The sequence below is a fragment of the Pithys albifrons genome, chromosome 5 (assembly GCF_047495875.1).
Source record: "Pithys albifrons albifrons isolate INPA30051 chromosome 5, PitAlb_v1, whole genome shotgun sequence".
NCBI classification, from domain to species: Eukaryota; Metazoa; Chordata; class Aves; order Passeriformes; family Thamnophilidae; genus Pithys; species Pithys albifrons.
In genome coordinates this window covers 61,362,870-61,388,257 of record NC_092462.1, presented here as the reverse complement: position 1 = coordinate 61,388,257, position 25,388 = coordinate 61,362,870, and the positions used below count along the sequence as shown (strand labels likewise).

General features: G+C 48.4%; 1 protein-coding gene across 1 annotated transcript; it reads right to left on the bottom strand.

Annotated features, from left to right (window-relative positions):
* Positions 1-22,872: 22,872 nt before the first annotated feature.
* On the bottom strand, positions 22,873-24,483 carry NKX3-2 (NK3 homeobox 2). Its single transcript, XM_071555224.1, has 2 exons — positions 23,875-24,483; positions 22,873-23,441 (listed from the first exon to the last, which is right to left on the bottom strand). The coding sequence occupies exons 1-2, from the start codon at positions 24,266-24,268 to the stop codon at positions 22,966-22,968; spliced, it is 870 nt and encodes a 289-aa protein (XP_071411325.1). The 5' UTR covers positions 24,269-24,483; the 3' UTR covers positions 22,873-22,965.
* Positions 24,484-25,388: the final 905 nt, after the last annotated feature.

Genomic DNA, 25,388 nt, shown 5'->3' with positions numbered 1-25,388 from the left:
CCAGAAAAGACTTAAATTTCTAATGGAAAACCAGACATGCATGTTTGTCAATTCATACTTAAAATCAAATTAAACATGTTACTCATCAACTATTTTCCACTTCAAATCATCTTTTAGCCTAATTGTACTGCAAGTTCTCTCAACTAGGAACTTCAGCAAGATCAGAATCAGGGCTCAGCTGAACTGCATTTTTTTAAGGAAGAGCACCAGGGATAAACATGAAATTTTTCTTTATGATTTGTGATGTAATGAACAGATGGGCAATTATCACTGGACATTTAAAAGCTCCACATCTCACCCCAGGGCAGACACATGGTAAACCGCTGTTGGTGGAATTGCTCATATTCCTATGACGTTTGCCTCAGTCATATCAAGAGAAAAAAACCATAAAATACTAATTCAAAGTTTCCTGATGCTTTTAGGGAGAAATAGGGTTCTATTTAACCCTCAGGATGAGAAGCTGAGTGTGCAAAATCAGGATGACCAGAAAGGTCCATGTGTCCAGGCTACATATATTGTCACTTGAAATACAATAAAGAAATGTGTGTTATAACACAAATTCCCCAATTTAATTTTCTTCTTAAATTATTTAAATTTTTCCTCCTCAAATCACCCAAGCTTATTAAAACCAGGAAAGATTAATGGAATCTACTCCAGGAGACAGCATAGTCATGTAATCAGACAACTCAGCCTCCAAAAACCTCCCTTCTTGAGTTTATGGATGACAGGGATGTACTAAAATCCTTTTTCATTATATAAAAAAATCAATGTACAAAATTAAATCTGCCTGGTGGAATTAAGGCTTCAATTAACAGCAAAACTATCAAAGACTGCTCTTTACCATTATTTCACTTTACTAGCAAAACAGGGCAGTCTGACTACAAATCTTTATATGTCTTGCTTGCAATGTTCAGCAAGCACATTAACAGTGTGATGTGGTAATTTTATGTGGACTGGTACAGATTGTTGCTACCAGCACATCCCCTCTAAGGAGGTTTTCAAATCAAAATGTTTTTGTCATTGCAGTGGTTGTTGCTTGCTAAATATGAATAGCATTTTACAGATGAAAGGAAGCTAGCTGTGAACTTCTTGATACTTCACAGGTAAAGTGAAGTATTCCTTTTTCCCTGAAGCATGGGGAAAAGCACTGGAATTAACAAAGAGAACTCCACAGTAAAAAAAATTCAGTGGCAGTTTACAAATAATTTTAAACCCTTCTGCAATTTTAGAATTCTGGGAAAAAAATCTTGAGCAGTGACTTTGAACAGAGCTTTCACTAAAAAATACTTAAGTCACCCAATGACACAGAAAATAAATATATATTGTTAAGTAAATACATATTGTTTATTTGACAGTCTGTATTTTGATACTTGCTTTTGGGGGAGGGGTGTTATGCTTTCTATATACTTTATAGTATTTCTTTATATTGAAAATTCACTGCTAACCCACTGGTAACTGAGATGACAACAATTAAAAAATTCCCTTATTTCATTTAGGCTACAAAGTAATTGCGTCCTCATTCTCTGTCAGGTTTTGGCCTGTTACTTTACTTGATTATTTTCTACTGAATTAAATCAACTTTTTAATATGTGAAACCAAATGGTGTAGACAATTTTCTATGTCTATACTTGAGAAAAAGGGAGGGGAGAGCTATATGGCATTTTTTGAGCTGGCAGTCAGAAATAGTCTCTTTTTTTCATGTCATTTTGTTCCAGTTTAACTAGATAACTATTTTCAGTGATCAGTTTCAGTTTGAAGGAGATATAACACAGTTCCAATTTTGGTTCCTTTGCCCTCACTAAGTAATTGTGGGATACACAGACAACTGTGTTTGCAAATGCAAACTATACAAATTCAAATTAGACCTTTATGAGTGTGGGAGGGGTCTTTTTGTATATAGTTTAAGGTTGCATTCCCTACACCCAAGTATCTACAAAAGCACCAAAAATCGCTGCCTACATAAAAAATAGACATGTGCTTCTCCCAAGCTCAGAAAAGGTGGAAATCAGATGGAATGAGGTGGAATTCTGGACTGACAGAAAAAGGAAATAGCATGTGTGAGAGCCTTCAACCTTTTTGCCACCCTTGTCAGGAATGCAGGGTCATTAGGTACCAAGTCATCTGTGCTGTCGCCTTCAGTGCTTGATGGAAACAACACATTTCTCGGAGCCATTGACAGGAGCTGTGTCCTCTGTTACCAACTCAAGCCATTCTTTTAACTTTTATTCTGCTTTTTCTTCCTGTGATTATATAACAATATGCATTCCCTTTTGTGTTTCATACCAATTTTTCTATTTCTATTTCAAGTCTCTGTCACTGGGATCCATAGACGCTCCTCCTCTTCAAGGTGGAAATTGCTATTACACACTTGAATGAGGGAAGTGTCTTGCTTGAAAAGAAAAGCAAAAGAGAAAAGTGAAATATGCATTACAAAAAAAATACTTATTTGCATTATTATGTTGATCTTGCCATCAGCTCTGGAGCAAAGTAGAAAGCAGCTGTTATTTTTAATTGCATTACAGATTTTCAAATAAAACCCAAACTGTTTCCTCTTCAGCAGTATCATCTCTAATGTCTTTACCAGACAGTGTTTTCTTCTGCACTGCTTGATAACTATGCCTTGAGTGAAACTCAGTGATTAATGAGGCTGACTAGACAGACAAGTGAGTGGAAATGGTAAATAATCACTTGTTTTTATACATGTAAAAAAAAGTTCCTACTCAAGTTGGAAATCCTTGCTTTTGGAAGGATGTTCTTCCATCTTGCTTCCTGCTAAGCTAAGGTCACTTGAGGAGCAACGGTTTTAAATGCTTCTTGATTACAGTGATGCAAATGTCTCTGGCCCAGACACTGCAGTGAACAAGACTTTCCACACAGGAATATGGTTAAGCTGAAGGCCACAACTTTTATGAACTACATTGCCTAATAAAACAGGGAAGAACCGCTAGCCAGCTGTTCCCCACAAACTACCCAGTAAAACAGGACCAGTGAGGCTCACCAAGCACAAGAGTATGGAGGCCAAGCTAAGTGTTTAAGAGAAAGGTAACCACATCCTCCCTCCAGAAAAAGTGACCAACCTATGTGGTCCCAAAGAAACTAGCTCCTCCTATACTGTCTGCGCTGGGGAGAGGAGAGAAGAGTGACAGAAGTAGTAGCTTTTTAATTTGCATAAGGTGCTACCTTTTTCCCTCTATTGTGAAAAGGGAAATGGCTAACTGACACCTGGCTAGTAGTATTTGAGACATGAACAGTAATTCTGCCCACAGCTAATATGAAAAAACACATTGGAAACTTGCTCTATAGTTATGTGAATGGACAAACAAGTTCTCTGGTCTTTCCACTAGCTAAATCTACTAATAAAGCCACACCACATTTTCAGTGTGGTAAACACTTTTTCTCACTAAAGCATACTATCCATCTCAGAGTAGAAAGTCCAGCAATGGCCAGCCTAACATCAACAAGAGTTAGAGAAAGAGAAGGTGTCAAAAAGACCCTCAGAACAAGAACTAATTTATAAAAGAAATACATCTAAATTCTAACAAGAGGGTCATGAAAATTTGACATTTTCCACCTGAACACAGAGGATCACTGGCAACTGTTTCTTGTCTCCAAACCATAATGCTTGTTAGGGTAATGGAGAAAGCTGTCTTTCCCAGTCTTGACCTGTTATCAGTTCAATACAAAGCAATTTTTTTTCCTTTTATAACAACATGGAAAATAGTTCTGAAATTATTTTTTAGCATGTAGTACTGAAGGTTTGGAAACTGGTGTCCTGTTGTTGAAACATGAAGAATACCACCAAGTTCCTGTACAAAAGCAGGAAAGTCATTTGCCCTCATAACTCCTAGAAGCTTATAGAATCATAGAATAGAATCATAGAATCAATTGGGTTGGAAAAGACCTCAGAGACCATCGAGTCCAACCCTTGGTCCAACTCTAGTCCATTTACTAGATCATGGCACTCAGCGCCACATCCAATGTGCGTTTAAAAATCTCTAGGGATGGTGAATCCACCACCTCTCTGGGCAGCCCTATTATTCTAGAGGATAGTTGTTTAAATCCTTGTGGTGGGTTGAACCCATGTGCTGGTTTCTCTGAGGTAGAGGTAATTCTCTTCACAGTGGCTGTGTTTTGGATTTGTGCTGAACACAGTGATGATAATAGAGATATTTTTGCCGTTACTGAGCCAGGGCCTTTTCTGCTTTTCATACTGCCATGCCAGCAGGGAATTTGGGGGTGCATGGGAATCTGGGAGGAGACACAGCTAGGACAGGTGGCTCCAACCAACAAAGGGATAATCCATACCATATAACATCATGCTCAGTGTGTAAAGTGGGGGGAGAAGGAAAAAAAGAGGGGACATTTGGAGTGATGTTGTTTGTCTTCTCAAGTAATTAACCATTACACGTTATGGGGCCCTACTTTCCAGGAGAGAGCTGAACACCTGCCTGCCCATGGAAGCAATAAATTAATTCCTTTATTTTGCTTTGCTTGGGTGTGTGGCTTTTGCTTTCCCTCTTCAACTGTATCTCGCTGCATGAGTTTTCCAGCTTTTACTCTTCCAGTTCTCTCCCCAGTGCTGCTGGTGAGGCAGTGAGTGAGTGAGTGTCTGCGTGGGTCTTGGTTGCTGGCTGGGGTGCAACTATGACACTCCACCTGACTGATAACATCCCACCCAGTCACTTGCTTACTGTTCCTCAGCAGGATCAGGGAAAGAATCAGAAGGGCAAAAGCAAGAAATAAGGGTTGAGATAATGACAGTTTAATAAGTGAAACAAAGCTACACACACAAGCAAAGCAAACAAAAAAAAGAAATCATTTGCTACCTCCCATCAGCAGGTAGATGTTTAGACACTTCCTGGTAGGAAGAGCCCCAACATGCCTACTTGGGAAGACAAATGCAATAACCTCAAATGTCCCCCTTGCTCCTCCTTTCACCCAGCTTTTATAACTGAGCAAAACAACTGTATTTGCTTTTTTTCCCCCCAAATAAATCACATTTCCAATAGATCTAGTAGCCATCTTTTTCCTCTTAAATTGTTAGCTATAATATCTTATCTTCTTCTAAAGATTTAGTTACTAGTTTTCAGGCTTAGGACTTTGCAATTTATATGGTTGAATCTTACTCCACATCATGATTTTCAGGCCACAGATATATAGTTCTTTTGACCCAGTATCTTGAGCCTCTGCTATAGCTTCCAAAAATCCTCTTACCAGTTAATCAGACTCATCCTGCTTTCTGTGGACAGCTCATTAAGAAATGCATTACACAGTATTGCATCTAAAGTTTATTGCTAAAGTAGCCCATCCCCTGCAACCTGATACTTCTGTAATTAACATCCACCATCGTTTTCTCTTTAGCCATTTCTCTCATCTTCACCTCACCTACTGATTTCCACCTTTCTGACTTAATGTGTAGCTGCTCTCTGTGAAAGTCCACATAGATGATATCCACCTGAGGTGGATTAACTCTGACTGGCACCAGCTGCCCACCCAAGTCACTTTATCACTCCCTTCCTCAGCTGAACAGTGGAGAGACAATACAATGGGAGGCTCATGGGTTGAGATAAGGGCAGGGAGAAATCACTTACTGGTTATTGTCACAGACAAAACTGACTCAACTTGGGGAAATGAGTTTTAATTATTGCCAATCAAATCAGAGTAAGAAAATGAGAAATAAACCCAAAACTTAAAACACCTTCTCCCCCCCCCTTCTTCCCAGGTTAATCTTCCCTCCTGAATTTGCTGCCTCCTTCCCCACAACGATGCAGGAGATGGGGAATAGGGGCTACAGTCGGTTCATCCCGTGTTGTCTCTGCCACTCCTTCCTCTCCAAGGGAGGACTCCTCACACTTTTCCCCAGCTTCAGCATGGGCTTCCCACAGGATCAAAGCTTCCTTCAGGGGTCCACCTGCTCCAGTATGGGGTCCTCCATGGCAGGGGCACAGATGCCTCACCACAGGCTGCAGGGGCATGTCTGCTCTGCTGCCTGGAGCACCTCCTTCCCTCTTTCCTCACTAACTTCGGTGTCTGCAGGGCTCTTCCTCTCATTCTGCTTTTCAGGTGCAGCTGTGCAGGTTTTTCTCCCCCTCTTCTTAATTCTGTTTTCCCAGAGGGTTAACCACTGTTGTTGTTGGGCTTGACCTTGAATAGTGGCAGGTCCCTCCTGTTGGGCATGGGGAAGCTTCTGGCAGCTCCTCACAGAGGCCACCCCAGTAGGTTCCCCTGCTACCAAAACCTGGACACGCAAACCCAACGCACTACCATATCACCCTTGACTAATAAATCTTTCAGCAAATCAACTGTCACATTAATCTGGTACATGAAGTAAACTTGTGTTGCAACACATCCTACTTTTCACTTGTGTAGAGGTCCTTATTGACATTTTTTTTCACACTGAACTATATGTCAGGAGAAATCCCGTGGAACTACATCAGTTAAAGTCTTTATATAGTCTACCAGTCTGTGAAGAAATTATCTACTCATGAACAATTCACAAGAAGATAAACTCAATTTTCTGAATAAATTATTAATTGCAATTGTTTTCTTAAGATTCCCATGACAGTGAATATATCCCTTTCAGTAATTTTATGATCAACCTCCACTATTGATTTTTGTCCAAGGAACTGCACACACATGAGTTGAATGAATTTTGACATGGGAAATCCACTGCAATCCCCTTTCTGACAAGTCTAACTGACCTGCTCAAAGTCATGTACGTTGTCAGCCTCAAAGGCAAGAATAGAGCTCAGGGTTTCCTACTTCAACCTCTCCAAATATGCATTTTTCTCCAACACTAAATGGCAGAGGTTATAGTCATGAGCTGCAATTCTGTGTTCACTGCAGCACATACTAACCATGCTTTCAGTGTGCTCAAATGTAATTAGTTCCCCAGCATCCTAGACTTTATTTTACTAGTCTCTGTATAGCACAGAAAAATATTTTGTGGTCCACTTCACAAAACTTGAATCCCTGTTTCAGGAGGTTTTTTCCCAGAAAGTGATCTCCCTGGACTTGGGTGTGGATCTGCATAGCTCTTGAAAAAGTTCCCATACTGTATGGGGAAAAGTATTATCAGTCTGGTTATGCAAGAACTCACATGGGAAGAGGCAAGAGCCTACGCCTCTGCTCCTCCTCTGCTCAACTACATCTGTAAGTACCTTGGCAGCTGGAAGGTAGTGATGATAAGTACAGTTGTCTGTCATATTGTATAAAATTGTCTCTGTTCTATGATTGTCCACCATGACTGTGGCAAATTTCTGTTTCTGTCTTTTTCCCTAGACTGCAATTTGTAATTTTTAAGTAACAAATACGATCTATTAGCTATACCTGTATATGTCACGTGATGAATTGAGATCCTCATGTCTGACTACAGATTTTAACTGCTGTCAATATTCAAACAGTCCAGTCAGGTGTACAGCTTAGTCTAGAGTTATTGGATGCACACTTTCCTGTGCAACTTAATGGGAAAGGTAGGTTTGCACAGGCTGCAGACATCCAAGCCTGATTTTCTTGAGCAGAAAACTATTCCAGTCAAAAATTAATTTGAAATACCTGTAAAATGTCATTTAGGAGTCTCCAACTCAGCTATGTACTGCTGTTAGTCTATGTAAGATACACTACTAGAGAGGATGGAGCCTAGCATTACCTCCAAAAACCATCCAACCATTCATCAGCTGTGCCTTTTCAGTGCCACATGTCAGCAAAATAAGGCAAAGCACTAACTACCCCGATGTGCTTTGCCAGAAAATTATCCCCATTTGAATAGCTAAATACAAAGTCTGAATTAGCTTTGAAATGTCTGTTGTGCCCAACAGGCACTCATGTCACTACCCAGTGTGCCAGAGGCTTTGACTCGTATTCAGGGAGCCAACAGCTGCAGGAGTTCAGGATGTCACCATCCACACCTCCTCCGTGATTTGCTGCCACCATCTGCCTGTGGCTGCTGCCAGAGCAAGAGATTTGGCAGCGGTGACCATGTGCCCACACCTCATCCACACCTCGGCCTGGCCTGAGCTCGTTTTCATGAGTGACTTAAGCCATGACATGAGCAGTGAGGCTGGACACAAGTCCCTCCAGACACTCCAGCTTCTGTGACATCCATCAAGCTGGAGAGGCGATGTCCTGGCTGGGATCTGGGCACCGAAGTCTGATTCATTAGCTACCCTATCATAGCTCTAATAAACATGCTCTCTTAGATACTGTTTATATTGCCTAGAACAGTAAAGTTCACAGCTCAGTGTCAAGATGTCTCAGCTGGAATGACAGAGTTAATATTTCTGATAGTTTTTCTGTCCATCTTTCTTGTTGCACATGACAAACTAAAATCAGAACTATCTCTCAATAATCCGTGAGTATGACTAGCAGAATTACATCTCTGGAATAACTGATTTTCAAAACTCTACTTTGTATTGATTTTATTCTGACATGGTATCAGAAGATATGACTCATTCAAAATGTTTTTGCTCAATAACTAGCCTGTGCACTTCCAAACTAATTTCTTCCCAGGAAACTTTACTTGTTTGACAGCAGTTCCTGCAGTTCTTTTATTGCTGCCAAAACTGTAGGTGTTCTTGATGGAGATGGAATAGCTTTATGGCATGCTTTTCTCAGATCTATGTTGAGCCAAACTATAGAAATGTATTAGCAACATGATAAACATAGAAAGGAAGAGAGAGTTTGGAGAAGCACACCAGGAAATATTGAAAGCAACAACAGTGACAGTATTTTGTACTCAATCAGACCAAGATGAAACTTTGCAGTTAAGATTTTGAGAACATACAGTTTTTACTAGTGAGAGATTAGGTATTATTTTCAGTTTCCTGAGAATTCCACCATGTATCCTTTTAGCATCTAATAGTGGATCAGTTTCTGTTGATTTTACCTCACTTTACTCTGGAAAAATTCTTGCTGGTTACTAAAACACTAAAATTCTTATTCAATTTGACAATGTATTCAATTAATTGAGAGCTTGCACAGCTTACTGCATAGACCTGATGAAATAATTTTTAAAAAAGTAAATCTAGACTATTATGAGAACTGAGATTCAGACTTACAATTGGATGTTCTGTCTCTTTAATCTTTCTCACCAGTCAACACAATATGAAATGTACAGAATTATTTTCTATGGTTAGTTGTAATTAGAGTACATGTTTTTAGAAGAAAATATGGTATTTGAGTTGCTAGTGTTACTTTTAAATGGACAAATACACACCCACAGACACAGACACAGAGTCAGGCAGTATGGAGCACATCAAGTAAAGTGGCTGGATTTTAGATCCCCGTTGGCAAAAACAAACCTGTTGGATGCTGTGTAATTCTGTCACTTCACTTTAGTTCTTCAGTGGCAGCTATAATCTTCTAAGAAAATAATTGGGCTCATAAAAATCTGAGCTGTTTGGCCAAGTTCCTGGAATCCTTTGCCTACACAAAACTGCCTTCTAGTCAAGCTGTTATCCAGTAAAATGTTACCAAAGATCTCTACTGATCTCCTTTACCATGCACAAACTTTTCAAATACTTCCTGCTAGATTTCAGCTTTAACTAATAGGCATTAGTATGTTCTCATTTGGCCTGAATCAGCCAATGTCTGTCTCAAGAGCAAAAGAAGGATCCTTGAGCCAAACTCTTGCCCTGCACATGTAAAAATTTGGGTTTGGAGATCAAAGGAGAAAATCTGGCTGGTCTGAGGAGTGATATCACTGCTAATCCTGTTTTATTTTCTGCTTAGTGAGAATGAAGAGTAGAAAACTTTATGCAATATACAAGGTAAACATAACAGAGTGTGTGAGCCTGGCAGCCTATCGTTGACATAAGACATGCATAGCTGGATCCTGACAAGGATATTTGGTAAGCAAAGGCAATAATGAGGTTTCGAAAAGCACACATTTAAGAGTGATGGATGCTTTGGAGTTGTGCTCCTACAAGCTGTGATTTAAAATGCTGAAGGCCTCAATCTGAGTCACTAAAATTCAAAATGACAGAAACTTACAAAATTTTATTACTCTGCATTTAATAAAATTTACATTTACAAGCTGTCAGTTTGAAATGCTAAATAGCTCATAGTTTAGAACATTGAACACCAAATTGAGTTATGGTTGCAGTTCATTGCTTCCTCCTTACAATCTTTCTGAGATACCCAGAATAATCCTTCTGTCATGTACTTTTGGTATCTCCCTTATTTCAACTTTGGCCCCCAAAATATATTGCCCTTGCATGAAGGTCAGGGAAAGAAATGTATCATGTTGCCATAAAGTACCTAGGCATAATTCAGAGCTCCCTTTCTGCCTGTTTGATGTGCTAATATGGGAACATTAAGGCCAATGTATCCTGTATGGCTTGGTTGCTACAGCTGTCTGGATTTTTTTGTTAATTTACAGACTCAGTTATGTGGACTCTTAAATTCATAGCATTGGTGGGTGGTAAGGTAGATGGTTAACGGAGAAACAGGGAGAGAAACATTTAATTCCTTTTTTTATATGTATCTTGGGTAACACTTTGAGGAGGACAAGGATCAAAGATTGTAACTTAAAGAAACTCTCAAGACAGGAATAAAGTACATGGGTTTAAGGCACCCCTAAAAATTATGGGATGGCTAATATCCCTATGATTCCATGGTCTGTTCTAAAACAAAAATATTGAGCCAAATGTTTGGCTCTGTATAATAAAAACAGATTATCTAATGGTGTCTAGTGGGAAATATGAGAAAGAGCATTCATAAAGACCCTGTAATGGTTATGAATTATAAAGACTTCCTCATTTCCAGTATAAACTGAGACCCCAGTAGAAACTGTTAGGTATTTATTCACATGCCCTCAAAGGGACCGCACAGGGATATTTTTAATTAACATTATTTGCAACACCTTACTCAAGTGGTTCATTATTAATTTGACATGTTTTGTAGTCCTGACCAGAAAGTTTTCAGCACTTACTCTAATTACACCATTCTTACATGACTTTAATACTTTGAAACGGATACAGTGATTTTCAATCTATACTTATTTTAATTAAGAAAGAAAACAATGTTTTCAAGGTCATAACATTAAAAAAAAGGACAACCAGGAAACATAAAATAAACTTTGAGTCATTTTCTTTCACATGTCATTAGGCCTTCTCTGTAAGGGGATGAAAAAAAAAGTGAAGGCACAGTTTGACGGTCCTTCTGTATTTACAGAGATTCCCCTCTTGTCACCACTGTATTCTTCTCTATCCTCAAAATGGTTTTATGTTTATTATTGCATATAAAACAGGTATATTACCCTCAGTTCACCTCCATCTGTCCTCACTAGCAACGTGTCTGTGGCTGTCAGTTCAAATGATTAAGGAAGGGTGAAATTTCTTTGTCTTGCCTCATTTGAATGATTTTCCTTAGCTTTTCTCTTTCTTGCCGTTTTAGCTATTGAAGCCAAAACTGGATGGTGAGTCTGCAGAGATTTTTAAGAGGTCATAATGATGGTAGCAAAGGCACAAAATACACAGGAAACTATTGACATGACCTTCATGTTTGTGTCTACACGGAATAAATAAACTCTGCTAGTTTCTTCCTAAAGAAAGGTAAACATGACTAGAAGAAAAGTGCCACTGGAGGCACTTGAGAGATCAGCAAACCCTGAGCTGTACCATGAGAGGCACAGAAAAACCTGCTCATCTTTAAGAAGATCCGACAGGCTCAAATATGCTTCAACATTTTTCTTTAGCTAGAAGTTAAATGTTGAAATTGACCTTTTAATTACATCGGGTACTTGGCACCTCCCGTTGAGATCATGTGTTAAACTGTCTCAGCTACACCTTTTTGTTGAAACTGGTGTCATAAACAATAACTGAAACTGTAGAACACAAGATGGCAGTGTCAGGCACCACGTCCCAGCAGGGGACTGTGGGGTGGTCCAGCGGGATCTCTTGGCAGAGGTGACAGAAGCAAGCAGCACTGAGGTCTTCGTGATCTCCTTGATACCCCTGTGGAACACTTGCTAAGAAGCAAAGAGGTCTTTTTTTTCTTTCAGGTGCTCTGTGGAACAGGTCTTGCTCCACTCAGTTCTCTGTGATCACTAGGTTTAAGGTAGTGTATTAAGACATAGAATAACGTATCTTATAAAGTTTTCAAGGAAATCAAGAGAACTTCTGTCTCTGGAACATTGCTTTTCTTTCTCTAGCCTAACAGATAATGAACATATACATCCCTTTTTTCTCTCTTTTTCCCCGCACGAATTAATTTATCACCAGTCTCTGTAGCTGGCTAGATCGACACATATAGTAAGAAACTAATCTTTGTTAAAGACATGCAGGAAACTTTATTAGTTCTTGAATGCCATGAGGCTTTTTTCTGGTTTAGGAAGCTCACTATAATCAATGAGGATGGAGCATGTGAAAGGCAGAGTGGAGAAGGTGCAAACGTGACCTAAAACGTGGGAAAAGCCCTAGACCGAATGTGTCTGAAATCGAGCTAAATTCAAACACCTGGCAGAAGCTCTGTGGAAAAAATAAACTTTAAGGACCCTTTATTCACACCTGTATGTCCAAACCGAGTGAAAGTCATTAGCAATTATTGTCCTGCTGAATTTGGGAGATTCTTCCTGGGGAGTCCGTGACTTTCCCAGTGCTAGCGAGCGCCTGAACCCCAGTCCCACTCCCACTGAAGGACGTAGGTCTGTTCCTTTGCATGTTGCAGTTCGGACCACCTCAAATCTGGAACTATCGCCTCCCTCTGCAGTGTGTTAGGCCCCACTTGAGGACAGGCAGTTTAAGCCCAGCCTGCCTTGTCCCGCTCCCGCAGTCAGTCGGTACCTGCTGACGCGCAATGCTCTCATTTTTAATATATATTGGGCGGGTGTTTTTTTCCATCATCTTCACCTCGAAATCGAGGGCTGAGAAAGTATTTTGTTTAATTCTTGGAGAAAGTGCAATAACACCTCAGACATGTCTTGGAAGTTTAACTAGAAATAAACCTCCTCATCAAAATACCTCGCCGGGAGCCGAGAAACCTCAGACAGGCAATCCCTCTAGTCCTTATTTTAAAGCACATTGATGGCTTAATCTTTCCACTTGCTCCGTTAAAAAGTCTGTGAGAACTCATTTCCTGAGCCCCAGCTGTCCAAAGCGGAGGTCGGTGTGTTTGCCCTTTGCGGGGCCGTTCCGCTGCGGCAGAAGCCGCGGCGGGGCCGGGGCGGTGCGGGGGTCAGGGTGGATTTAGCACTTGCCTGCCAGTGATAGTTCCCTCTTGCCGCCCCGAGCCGGGATCCGGTGGCAGTGGCCCGGCGGTCCCCATGCCCGCATCCCTGTCTCCCTGACGCGGAGGTCCCCTCGCCCCACCGCCACCGGCAGTCGCTATGCGAGTGCCCAGCGTAAAAACGAGTTCACGAGCGGTTTTTGTGAAGGCACTCACGGGGAGCAACTTACGAACTTATCTCACTGAAGGCACTGAGAAGGCCCGGGTAATGCTCCTACATGCCCAGACGTATGACCCTCACCTTGGCAATCTCACCAGCTCTCTTTTACAAATCTGTCTGTCCCACTGGAAACACGCGTGACCCTTTCTTGGCTTTTTGTCACCCTGAATACTCATTGGGCTGCGACGGTGAGCGTTGCAATGGCGGGGAGAGAAGCACGACCTCCAGATCTGACCTTGTTTGATCCCTCTCTGCCCTAACTGTGACTGGGGTATCCACAGACAGTTATTCCTGCCGAAGGAAATGTCTCGTTGTTCTTTAGACGTTAATGCAGCAGAAATACTTAGGGATCAAAAAGCAAGCGGTGCCTGCTGCTCTATAGAAACGCCGAGTTTCCGCCTTGCAGCACTTGGCAGGGATGCTGTACCGTGGATCTTGCGGCGGTGCTTCCGTCGTGCGGCGATTAAAGTAAAACGATGCCGCTTCATGCATTCATTCGTTCATTAAAAAACTAAAAACAAACAAACAAAAAAAAATAAACAAACCCCTAAAGAAATCACCCGAGGTGAATCCTCACCATTTGCTTTTTGCGAAACGCGACCCAGCGCCGCGGCTCATCTGTCCGCGAAGTGGGTGGATGTCCCGACGGCCGGGCCAAGCCGGGCGACGGAGGTTGTGGTTGGGGCGTAGGCTCAGAGCTGTCGGTTCTGCTTCCGTTGATTGCATCGGTCCCGCAGGGAGACCTTATATGGGGCGCATCGGCTTTGAAAGAGAATTGCAGGGGTAAATACCCCAGGAAACGTGATGGATGCGATGAAAAGGCACTACGCGCCCTGTTCGCAGCTGAACCTCCACGCCTTTCTGTCTCTCCCACAGAGGACAGTTCAAGGCCGTGGGTCCCCACGTGAAGGAGAATCAGACCACAAATACACACACGGATTTCCCTGGCCTCAGTGATGACAGGGTCAGCGGGAAGGGAACATCCCGCAGGTACGCCCCTGGCTACCGGATCAAGCCGCTTTCCCATCCGCGATATAGGTGAGGCGTCATAAGGACCTGGAAGGGATGAGCACGGCCCGGCTGCCCTAGGAGGGCGGCGGGTTAGGGAGTGGCGGGACCGGCCGCTGTCCCTGGATCTCGCTTCTGTCCCCCCGGCTGATCTCACGCACGTCTACGGCCGCGGAGCTGCCGTCCGGGAGCTTGCGATGGCAAACAGCCGAGCTCCGGCGGCCTGGGGAAGGGCCGGGGCTGCCCAGGGGATGGGTGGCATCCCAGGTGCCCTACTCAGAGGAGAAGGGCTCGCTGCAAATGTCATCAGGGCCTCGCCGCCGAGCCCGGCGCGTTTCAGCCACATATGGTGGGTGGATTTAGGTGTCAAAAGCCGGCGAATTAGAAATGGTAATTGTCCGTCATTATGGGTGAAATGCGATCTATCACAACAACTGGAACATGTCTAGGCGCTAGCAAAAATAATTTGAATGATTAGCGATCATTATGGATGTCAAGCCGCGTCCATTAAATTGTATGAAGAAATTATCCTTGACGTGCGAAATCAAACTACAAATACACAGGCCTGGCATTGAGAAGACCCTCCCTACCGGGCCAAGGGAGGCCGGGAGCAGCCCGACGGGGCGCTGACAGGGCCGGGGAGAGGCGCCGGGGCGGCCGCGCTGCCGGTGCCGGGTCGCCGGGCACTCCCGCCCCACTGCCCGCTGCAGCCGGGGACGAAGGCTCTGCCCCGAGCTTACGTGGCCCTGCTCACGGCGAGGGGGCAGGGGACAGGCGCTCGGTCGACCAGAGAACGTTTTGCAGGGAGTGGTAGGAGCGAAGCAGGGAGCCGGGCGGGATGCGGCGGCGATGGGCTGTTGTCTCGAGCAGCCAGCAGGCACCTCCCGGGGGACAGAGGGCAGGAGAGAAAAGATGGGGAGAGTTTCTGGAAGATGTCCTCTGCAAGGAACACGTCTGCATCCTCTCTAGCTGCTCCTGTCCATGGCATGACAGGATGTCCAGGGACCCGCTCCCCGGCTTCCGCGGAGGTACAGCGCGCCCAGCCCCGCTGCGCTCCTCAGTCCGCAGCCCCCGCCCCCCGCTCGCCCCGACCGCGCCTGCCTGACCGAGGGCTTTGCCACCCCTCTGAAAACTACATTTCCCCGAGGCGAGATCACTTTACAAGTAATTTCCACGTTGCAAATCTTGCAAATTTTTTTCTAAGATAAAAATGTTGGGCTTTTGCATTTTAAAGTTCGCCCCGTACGGCGAGGGCTTGTGACAGATTTTTTTTCTTGCACCTTGGCTTCTGTTTTTTCTTCGTTCGCAAAAACGAAGTGGTTATTTCAGTATGTTCTGGGGGTATTTTGGATAAAACTGCATCATTGTGATCCCACGGGCCGTGGCCTGACACGGACATCTAAGCACAACTTCCCAGTGGCTGTGAATCCACAGCACAGAAAAAAAAACCCCAAAAGCTTTGCCCCTAGAGAGAGAAAACCCGTCCGTTTCTTCTACATATTTTTTTTCAATACGAAAAATTAGTAAAATTTCAGACAAATTGAAGGAACCTTCACAGTCACTTGAAAAAATCACAGTCTGCACCCCTGCAGAGTGGAGTTTATAATGATCGCATGTGCTTTTTCTCTTGTGATCGCTGGGAAAATGTAGCATGCCCGTAGAAGTTCCTCGTTTGTGACCACTTTTTATTCTTAACTAAATAAGGAGAACGGCGAATGGACTATTATAATTATTATTCTTATTATTGTTATTAGCCAAGTAAAGACTATTTGTCTTATGTGTTCATTTTAAAGTACTGGGTCACCATGCAGAACAGAGTGGCGACGCCGCCAGCTCGGTAAATCCGCTCTGACACGTCCCCGCGGCTTCTCGGGAGTGGCTTTGGGGATGCGTACCCCGACACCCTCCCTCCCGCCGCCCGGTACCGCAGGCGAATGCCAAAAGGCAAGTTCCGGACACGACCCGTTCCTCATTTTCGCCGACACGAGCAGGAAAGCCTGGCGCAAACCTCGCCACGGAGTACAACCACTGCTGACAGTCGGCAGAACCGCCTCCCCTCTCTCCTCTCCCAGCCTATCCAGATTTATTCGTGCAGTTTGCAAGTCTGTATTATTCCCTCACAAGCCAAAAATAATATTAGTCCTCTCCACGCGCATTTCATCCCTAATTATCACTCGAGTCCTTTGCGACACAAAGACTTTGCCCGGCCAGTTTTAAGCACAGCGCAGATCCGTGGACAGAGTGCTTTATCCCTGCCCGGGAGACAAGCAGTGGGGGTCTCGCCGTCGGACGTCTCGAACCGGGAGCAGATCACCGGTGCCGAGCGGAGTCCTCGGACCACCGGAGACAACAGGCAGGGTGAGGCTCTGAAGCAGAGAGCAGAGGAGACGATGTTTTTCAGAGCCATCACCGCCTGCAGTATTTGCTTTCCCCACAGAGCAATTTAGGAAAACGCCGTAAGGCGCGCCTCCCCGAGCAGCGGCTCCTGCCCCTTGGGTGCTTCCCCAGCGCCGGCCCCGGCCCGGCGGCCACCCCCAAGCCCCTCGGCCGCCCCTCTGCCCGGTCGCCGACGCCCCTGCTGGCACGCTGATACCCTGTAGACCAGGAAAGCTGAAAATCAGACCCTTCTTTCCCTATCCCGTCTTTTTATGGTTTTCTGGCCATTTTTCTCGCTGTAGAAGCACTGTTTTGGTTGTCAATCGGCCGTGCATGAAGACTGTGTGTGGCCTTTCCAACTTCCATGGGGTTTTTTTCTCCCTTCTTTTTTTTTGTTTCAAGAAAAAAATGTTTGAAATACTTGGGAGCACTTTTAATTATTATTTTTTTTATTAGCTGTATCCCTGCTCTGGTGGAAAGGACATCGGTCACCAGTCCTGGTGGCAACTTGCACCTCTTTAGAAGCAGCAAGTAGTCTCTGCGGGTCGCCTTTTGCCCGTGGGCAGTAGCGGGGGAATCCCTCTGGGCTCCTCTCCCAGCGCCGACCCACTGCCGTGGGAGACGAGAGGCTTTCCTTATTCATACATGTTTCTGTTTCACCGTCGGACGTGTTGCTGGGTGCCAGCAGTGTCCGTCGGGAGCTGAAGTGCTGGCCTCTTTACTGCCGAGTCAGATTTTAGGCAAGAAGCCACTGGGCCACCTGAGAGCCCCCAAACGGCTTAATCTGCGGCTCCACAACCACCACTCTCTGATATAGTTTTTTTCAAGTATCACCCCGACTATCTCCAGCATCACTTCGGACCAGCCCAGTGGTTAACACCACTCCGAGCTCCGGTTTGGGGCTTGGGAAACAGCGGGAAAAGAGCTGAAGTTGAGTCTTCAGCCACTCCAAGGGCCTCGAGCAGAGGAGTCAAACCAGGGTTTTCCACTGCCGGGGCTTTCCTCTGGGAGCTGTCGAGCCTGTCCAGGAGCGGGAAGGTGCTAGTTGCCACGGAGGCAGGAAGGCAGCCTACGGTTCTGGCCTGTCCCTGGTACCGCGACACCCTCCCTCCTCCCGGGTCGTCACGGCGTGAACTCGCCCACTCGCTCCTCTCCTTCCCGCCTGACTGCGTGCGGATTATCGAAATGCTCTCCCTCCCTTAAAAAGAACTCAAAAAACAAAAAACCCGCAACCATACAAAAACCCTCACAACCACAAAAAAACCCCACAAAGCACCAAGAAACCCCAACAAAAGTCCCAAACAAAACAAAAAACCCACACCGCAAATATTAAACATGTTTTAGGAAAACGACCAGCCCCACCTGCGGGTGAGAGTCCACCCGCTCCGGCGGTCCGTCGGTAAGGCACCGGCCAGCCGCCGGGCGGAGCCGCCCGGGTGCGGGTTTAGTGCAGCTGCCCGGGCGCAGAGTGGTGCGGGGGTCTCGCAGGGGGGCCGAAGGCCTCCAGGCAGAGCCTGCTTAGCCCACCGGCGCCTCTGTTAGCACCCGGAGAGGAACCGGCCCGGCGATGACTCGGCTGGGGAAAATTTCATTTGCTCCCCGGTTCACCTTTGCTTCCCGGTTAATCATGTTGTTCCCCGCATCAGCGGACAACGTGAAGGAGGAGTCCACTTTCGTGCGGCTTTGCGACAGGTTGTGAGCGGTAACGTCCCCAATTATGTGGCCGGGGCAGAAAGACCTGCCCTTTATTTTTCCCATCACCGCGGGAAAAAACCGGCTGTTCGATGGAGCCACCACTGGCAGCGCTCTGGATCTCCCCAGGCCACGGGAGTCCGGCTTTCCGGCCTTCTGGGTTAGCCCCGCTCCAGCAGGGCTCTTAGCGCTCCCGACCGTCTGCGGACAGGAGCATCCCTGTCCTTGGGCGCCGAAGTCCATCCAGCGGAGCGGCTTGCGCCGGCGGTTTGGTGCTGCAGACCCGGGAGAGCCGCCCCGAGGGCGGCGGGGATTCCCCCTGCCCCCGGCCCGGGGCTGCGCTCAGGGCGAGTCGCCGTCCCTCTGACAGGAGAAAGAGAGCGGAAAAAAAGCCTGCCAAACACTGCCGGGGAGAGGCCCTTAACCTCGGGCCACCTTTGGCCCCTGCTCCCGGGAGTCCCTGGGAGGCTGGGCAGGTGCTGCGCTGCCAGGGGGGGCTGCCTGTGCCCCGGCATCTTCTGCCGCTTCTCCTCCTCCCAGTGAAGTGTCGGTGATTTCTACGTACGTGTGTGTGTGTGTGTGTGTGTGTGTGTGTGTGTGTGTGTGTGTGCTGGGGGAATAGGGGGCAAATTTACATGGTTTCCTGTTTTATTACCCTTGAGAGCGAGCGGGAGGTATCTAAATACAGGCAGCCTCCCGGTTGCAGAGCTGGACTCTGCGCCTGTGAGAGTGTTTAATACACAAACACAAGCTCCAATGGAGACATATGCAAAGACATACACAATTTACATTACATTTCAACAATCGAATTTCTTGTAGCTGCGGTATTTTCCCTCTCTCCCTCTTGCCATTGTGAGTGTTTTCTTTAAGACTAGAGCTTGTTCATGGTCGAATGGAAAATTATTCCCACGGCTGCTGTACAGATTCAGGATCTGGGAGAGAGGCCGAAACTGGGACATATCGTCAGGGAGATTATTTCACCTTGCAGCAGTGGATGTGCTGATGAGATGAATGTGTGTTTAAGGGGTATGTGGAGAAAGCGAGAAAGGTTTTGCAGATAACTTAAAAGCCGAAAATCCAGAGTAATTCCTTTGGCCTTGGTACAGTTACAGATGTTATGGGGGGATTTTGTCATTAAGAAGAGATAAAAGGACGCAGAGCATTTGCTTTATATTTCAAAACTCAAAATTATAAAGAAAACCAGGAATAGAAATGCCTTCAAATACCAGTGAAATTCCATTAAATTATTGATTAAATTTTTCCAGTGTAAAAAACTGACGTTTCTCAAATAATGGATTTTGTCAATGTCAAATTAAGACACTGTCGATGTGTAAATATCTGATATTAAACACAATCCTAAAATTCAAGGATCATCTTTGCCACCAACTACTGTCTTGAGGAAAATGCATCTTAGTTTTACGCGATTTAAAGAAAAATAGTTTGATGCTTTGTTCTGTCACCCATTGTTACAACCCCAGGAAGCTCAAATAAGCAACGCTTCCCTTTCACGTCAGGCGGTTCCCTACAGAGCTACACCCGTCAGCAAGCACGAATCAAAATAATACAACACGGTGATCTACGGGGGGTAAAAAAATAAAAGACCTAGAAATAGTCCTCTCATTCGAACAGGGAGCACGATAGGAACCGTAATCAGCTTCTCCAAAAGCCACTCCCGCCCTGAGTTAAAACCTCCGCTGCTGTCCCATCGAACCTGGAATGGGAGGCAGTTCGATGTCTTGTACGGGGCTGAAGGCAGAGAAACGTCCTCAGGGGGCAGGAGAAAAAGCAAATTAGGGAGCAGCAGGGGCTCCTCTTCACCTACCAAAGTGCACGGGGGCCCTGATTCTGCTATCCAAAAGTTTTATTTTCCCAGGAAGGAAAGTGGTGGGACCGACAGAAGGAAATGATTACAAAAAAACAAAACAAAAAAGTCCCAAACAAACAAATAAACAAACAAAAAAGAATCAGGCCAAATAAATGTCAGTCCTCCCACATCCACCAAGGTCTTCGCTATAGAGCACAGAACCGCTACATTTGGAGCGCTCCTTTCCCCAGCAGGACTGCCGACACGCCCGGTGTAGCAAAACCAAACCCAAATCATTCCTCTCTGCGCTACGACGACTGTCGGCTTTGCGAGCAGAGAACTCGCCCCAAGCCTCTGCTGAAGTGGGGCAGCCCACAGGGAGCCGCCGCCGTCCCGACTGCCTCCGGGGTGTCTGAGCCTGGGCGAAATGACAACAGCGAAGGGTGGAGGCGACTTGCAACCGTCGGGTCTGTTGGGGCGACTTGCAAGGACGGCGCCCGGGGAGCAGTGGGGCAGCAGGGGCTTCCTGCGAGCCATTCCGAGCTCAGGAGCCGGAGTGAAGCCCGTGCGACCCAGCGGGGAAGGTAAGAAAGAAGTCGGCAGTGATGAAGAATCGGCGGCCCGCAGGCAGCGCGGCTGCCTGAGAGCGAAGTCCGAACAGGGCTCCGTCGGTGCTGAGAAATTACTGCAGCCACCACCGGGGTCGGTCCCTCCGACCACCACTGCCCAGCCCCTGCCCACCGGGTGGAGCTGCCCAACCCCACCGGAGGCTGCCCTCCCCTTCGGGCAGCGCTGGCCCTGCCGGTGGACGCCCGAGAACGGCAGCCGGTGGCGGGGATGGGCTGCTAGCACCGCACCGAAGGCCTGGGCTCCCAGCGGAGGCTTGGAGGGGATTCAGTCCAAGGCTGGAGGCTGCCCCAAGCGGCTATCGCTGTTGTATCGGGGTAGAGATGGCCTCGGCAGTTTAGTCAAGGACTACGAAGTCCCCTCCTGCAGCCCCAGGCTGAACCTCAGCCCGATCGCCCGCAGTCCCGACCTCCCCACCAGGCTCCAACAGACAGAAAACAATCCGACGACACACGCACTTTTCTCGGGAGCCACCAAGGTTTTAAACCATGGAAGCGGGGCCGCAGCCCGCACAGTGAGGCCACCGTCGACCACGAAAACCGGTTCGGTATCCTGTGGCTCCTCGGGCCTCACTGCATCCTCACCGCGACCGGCAGCCATAAATTCTCCGGCAGAAGGGTGATCTCTTCATTCAGGACAGGCGTCACCAGAGAAGGGCTTAGGGCGTCCAACCAGAGCCCCTGCGCCACCTCCGCCTGCCACAAAGGGAATTGACACCAGCACCACACGGTGCAGCCAGGCATAGCCAAGGGGCGCGCCAGGAGAGAACTCTGCCAGGCCCCACGATCCCAGACCGCCGGAGCTGTAAGTTCTCACCAAAGCCACTGCCTGCCTCCGTCAGAGTGCGAAAAGGAGCGATGTGGTCTGAGCTACAGCCTGAAGTCTGCTGTGGGGAAAAAAACCGCTGGGAAAATATGGGTCTGCTCTCAGAAATGACACAAGCGGCAGAGCTAAGTGTTAAACTAAAGTTTATAAATTAAAAAAAAACAAGTACAGCGGGTAGCTTACAAACATTCACAATTCATTTGAAGTAAATAATCTAGTTGAGTGCACAGTGCCATCGAAAGAGAATTGGAAAGGGGAAAAAAAGAAGGAGGAAAAAAAGCAACAAGTTACCTTGAAAAAAAGAGACTGTAATTACATTGCTAAGCAGATCAGAAATCCCCGCCCCTGGAGGAGAGGTCTGCAGAAGAACTGTAAAAGGCACTGATGGTATTAAAGTTTCCCATTATATCGATTTCTTAAAAAGCCTGACTAGAAATATTCACATTGAATATAAAAATAACAACTTTAATACATCCGGAAAGTGCGAAAAATCCATAGCTCCTCCCTCCCCGAATACGGAAAGATCTCAGGAAAAAAAAGGAAAAGAAGAAGTTAGGAGTTTCAATATAAGTCTCACCCTTTTGTGACATATTTATCCTTTGCCAGGGATCATGGAGTACGGGAATAACATGGGCAACAAGAGCAGGGGGGATCTGAAAGAGGCTTCCTTACATTCAGCACCATACAAGGCACACTCAGTTTGCAACAAGCTGGAAGACCAAGGACTCAGACGACAAAAATAATCTTCCTTACAATCCACTGAGGGAGTCCTTGATCTCCACATTTGAGCTGCAATTGGTTTTGCAGGTTGTACTTTTTTTCCTCTTCTTTTTTTCTCTCTCTCTCCACACAAGATCGAGTCTCTATGAATCCGAAGCAAAATAAAACAAACAAAAAGTCTACACCAAATACACTGACAACATGGATACCATGAACATGTTGTGCCGAATCAAGAGAGTCCTCAGCTGGTGGGGTGGGGATGGGGTGAGGGTCAGGGTGGGGTTGGCCAAGAAGTTCTACGTTGAAAGAGGAGAGGGTGAGGAACCATCCAAAAATATTAATAATAAAAATAACAATAAAATAATAATAAATATTGTCCGAGGCACTAAGAACTGCAGGTGGGGCTCTGGATTTGAGAAGCTGAATGGATGGATTGATGAATGGGGAGGTGGCAAACGGGAGTTGGGGTTCCTGGCTGCCAGTGTGTACAGGGTGGGGTCGGGGGCAGGAGGGTAGGTATGTGTGCCCCTCACTGGGTGCCGGCGGCTGCAGCGCAGGTGGACAGAGCCCACCCGGGCAGGCAGTAGTAGGGGTAGTAGTAGGATGGCTGGAGGGAGAGCAGCGAGGGCGGCCGCAGCACCTCCCCGGGGTGGTACTGTCTCTGGTCGTCGCGCACTAGCACCTTGACGGCCACCTTCTTGGCAGCGGGGGCGGCGGCCAGGAGGTCGGCGGCCATCTGCCGCCTCTTGGTCTTGTAGCGCCGGTTCTGAAACCAGATCTTCACCTGCGTCTCCGTGAGCTTCAGCGAGGCGGCCAGGTCGGCGCGCTCGGGCCCCGACAAGTACCGCTGGTGGTTGAAGCGCCGCTCCAGCTCGAAGACCTGCGCGTGGGAAAAGGCTGCGCGGGAGCGTTTCTTCCGCGGTTTCGGCGCCGCCGCCTCCTCCTCCCCCGGCATCAGATTCCCGCACTTGACCGCTCCGTCCTCCTCCTCCGGGGGGCTGCGATCTGCGGGCAGGGCGAGAGCACGGCGGTCAGAGCAAGCAGGCACCGGCAGAGCCGCATCCCCGCTCCTCTCGGGTCCCGCACCCGCGCAGGCGGCCAGTCCGCAGCGCCGAGGAGAGCGGGGACCCCGCCAAGCCCTGCCCGCCCCGGCGCCCGGACAGCCGCCGCCGACAGCCGGGGTTTGTAGCTCTGCCTGAAGCGCCAGGCGCCCTGGCTGGCTGCGGGCTCAACCTGGCCAAGGGCCCTCCCCGATCCGCCCTCCGTCGCCCCGAGGGACGCGTTTCGGGGCTTATTCCCCGCTGGCACAGCCCGAGCCCGTCGGCACAACCCCTCGGGGCCGGGGGAAAGCCGCGACTACCTCCTGCTCCCAACCCTTCGGGACCCTCCGGCCCTCCCCGCGCCGGTGCGGAGGGGCCGCCATCGGGGCCGCCCCTACCTGAGACGGCGGCCGACATCTCGCTGTCGCTGAGGCCGGCGGCGTCCCGCTCCGCCGCCTCCGCGGGCTGCGCCTCCTCCGCCGGCCGCCCCCGGCCCGTGCCTTCCGCGGGGCGGGCGCTGACACAGGCGCCCTCCTCCTCGGAGCGCCGCTCGCCCTCGGGGTCCTCGCTGAGCGCAGAGTCCGAGTCCCAGCTCGCCGGCGTCCGCGGAGCAGGGGCGCGGGCGGCGGGCGCGGGGAGCGGCGGATCCTCGGCGGCGCCGCACAGCCGCCAGCCGCCGGCAGCCCCCGGGGGTGGCGGCCGCCCCGCCGCGTGGCGGGCGCGCTCCTCCTTCTTGTTGAGGATGGCCTGGATGGAGAAAGGCGTCAGGGCGTTGCCGCCGCGAACGGCCATGGCCCGGCGGCGGGCGTGCCCCGCGGGCGAGCAGCGGACCGCGCCGCGCCTTCAGCTGGGCGAGTGCATCGCCGGCCGCCGCCGCCGCGCCGGTGCCGGGCCCTGTTCTGCCGCCGGGAGGGCGGGCGCCAGCGGGGGCAGCCTCTCTGCGCCACTGCCGGCCCGCCCGCCCATAGGGCCGGGGCCGCCGGGGCCGCCGCGCTGCGCCGGGCGCCGCCGCGGATCCCTGACGGCGCGGGCGCTGCCTCCGCCCCGCTCTGTCCCGCCCCCGCCCGCCCTCCGCTTTTTCTGCCGGCGGCGCCGCCATCCCTCACGGCCGCCTGACAGCGCCGGCCCCGCGCCTTCCCATTGGGCAGCCCCCGCGCGGCCCGCCCGCCCATTGGCTCCCCGCCGCGGGCCGATGCGGCTCCGCGGGGCGCGCGCCGGGGCGCACCGCCTCTTAACCCCTTGCGGCCCGCGGGGCGCCCTGGCCCGGGCGGGGACTGACCCTCTGCCCGGCGGAAAGCGGCGGCTTCCACCTGGAGAGTGTGGGAGCAGAGCTCCGGCGTGCTTCCCTTCGAGCCGCGCCTCCGCCGAGTCCGGCGGCGAGGAAGGGTCCGGTCACGGCTGGGAGCAACGCCGCGGGCTGGCGGGCGCTGTTGTGTGTTGCTGGGGAAGAGTCCCGGGAAACTCGCTTATTTGGGGTCTATCAGGGACCACGGCGCCGGGCCGGTGCGGTGCGAGGCACTGCGCGCTGCGGGCACAGCGCCCAAGCTCGCGGCCGCTCGCCTTGTCCGGGTAAACGCAATACAGCCTCGGCCGGTTTTGGAAAACGGGCTTTTCACCATTGCATTTGTTTAAAAATAGGGTCAGGGTTATGTTAGGACCGGTCTTCAGTCCATGGGGCTTTTAAAGCCCATATTAGGAAGGCAATTTCTCGCAGATTAAAAAATCCTTTCCCTGAAACGATGGTTTCCCTGACATAAAACGGCCCTAGACAAGGATCTTTTGGTAACTATGACAAGATTGTGAATTGGACATATATGACTCGTTGCCAAAACAACAATGTGCCCCCAAGCATCACGCTTTTCTTTATTTCAGATATTATTGACATTCTCGGAGCTAACAGAAAATTACCGGC

Excerpts from the sequence above, each read along its gene's own strand:
- NKX3-2 (XM_071555224.1), bottom strand. The coding sequence starts at position 24,268 with ATGGCCGTTCGCGGCGGCAACGCCCTGACGCCTTTCTCCATCCAGGCC. Across the intron at positions 23,442-23,874 it reads GATGTCGGCCGCCGTCTCAG|ATCGCAGCCCCCCGGAGGAG; the intron begins GTAGGGGCGGCC and ends CCCTGCCCGCAG.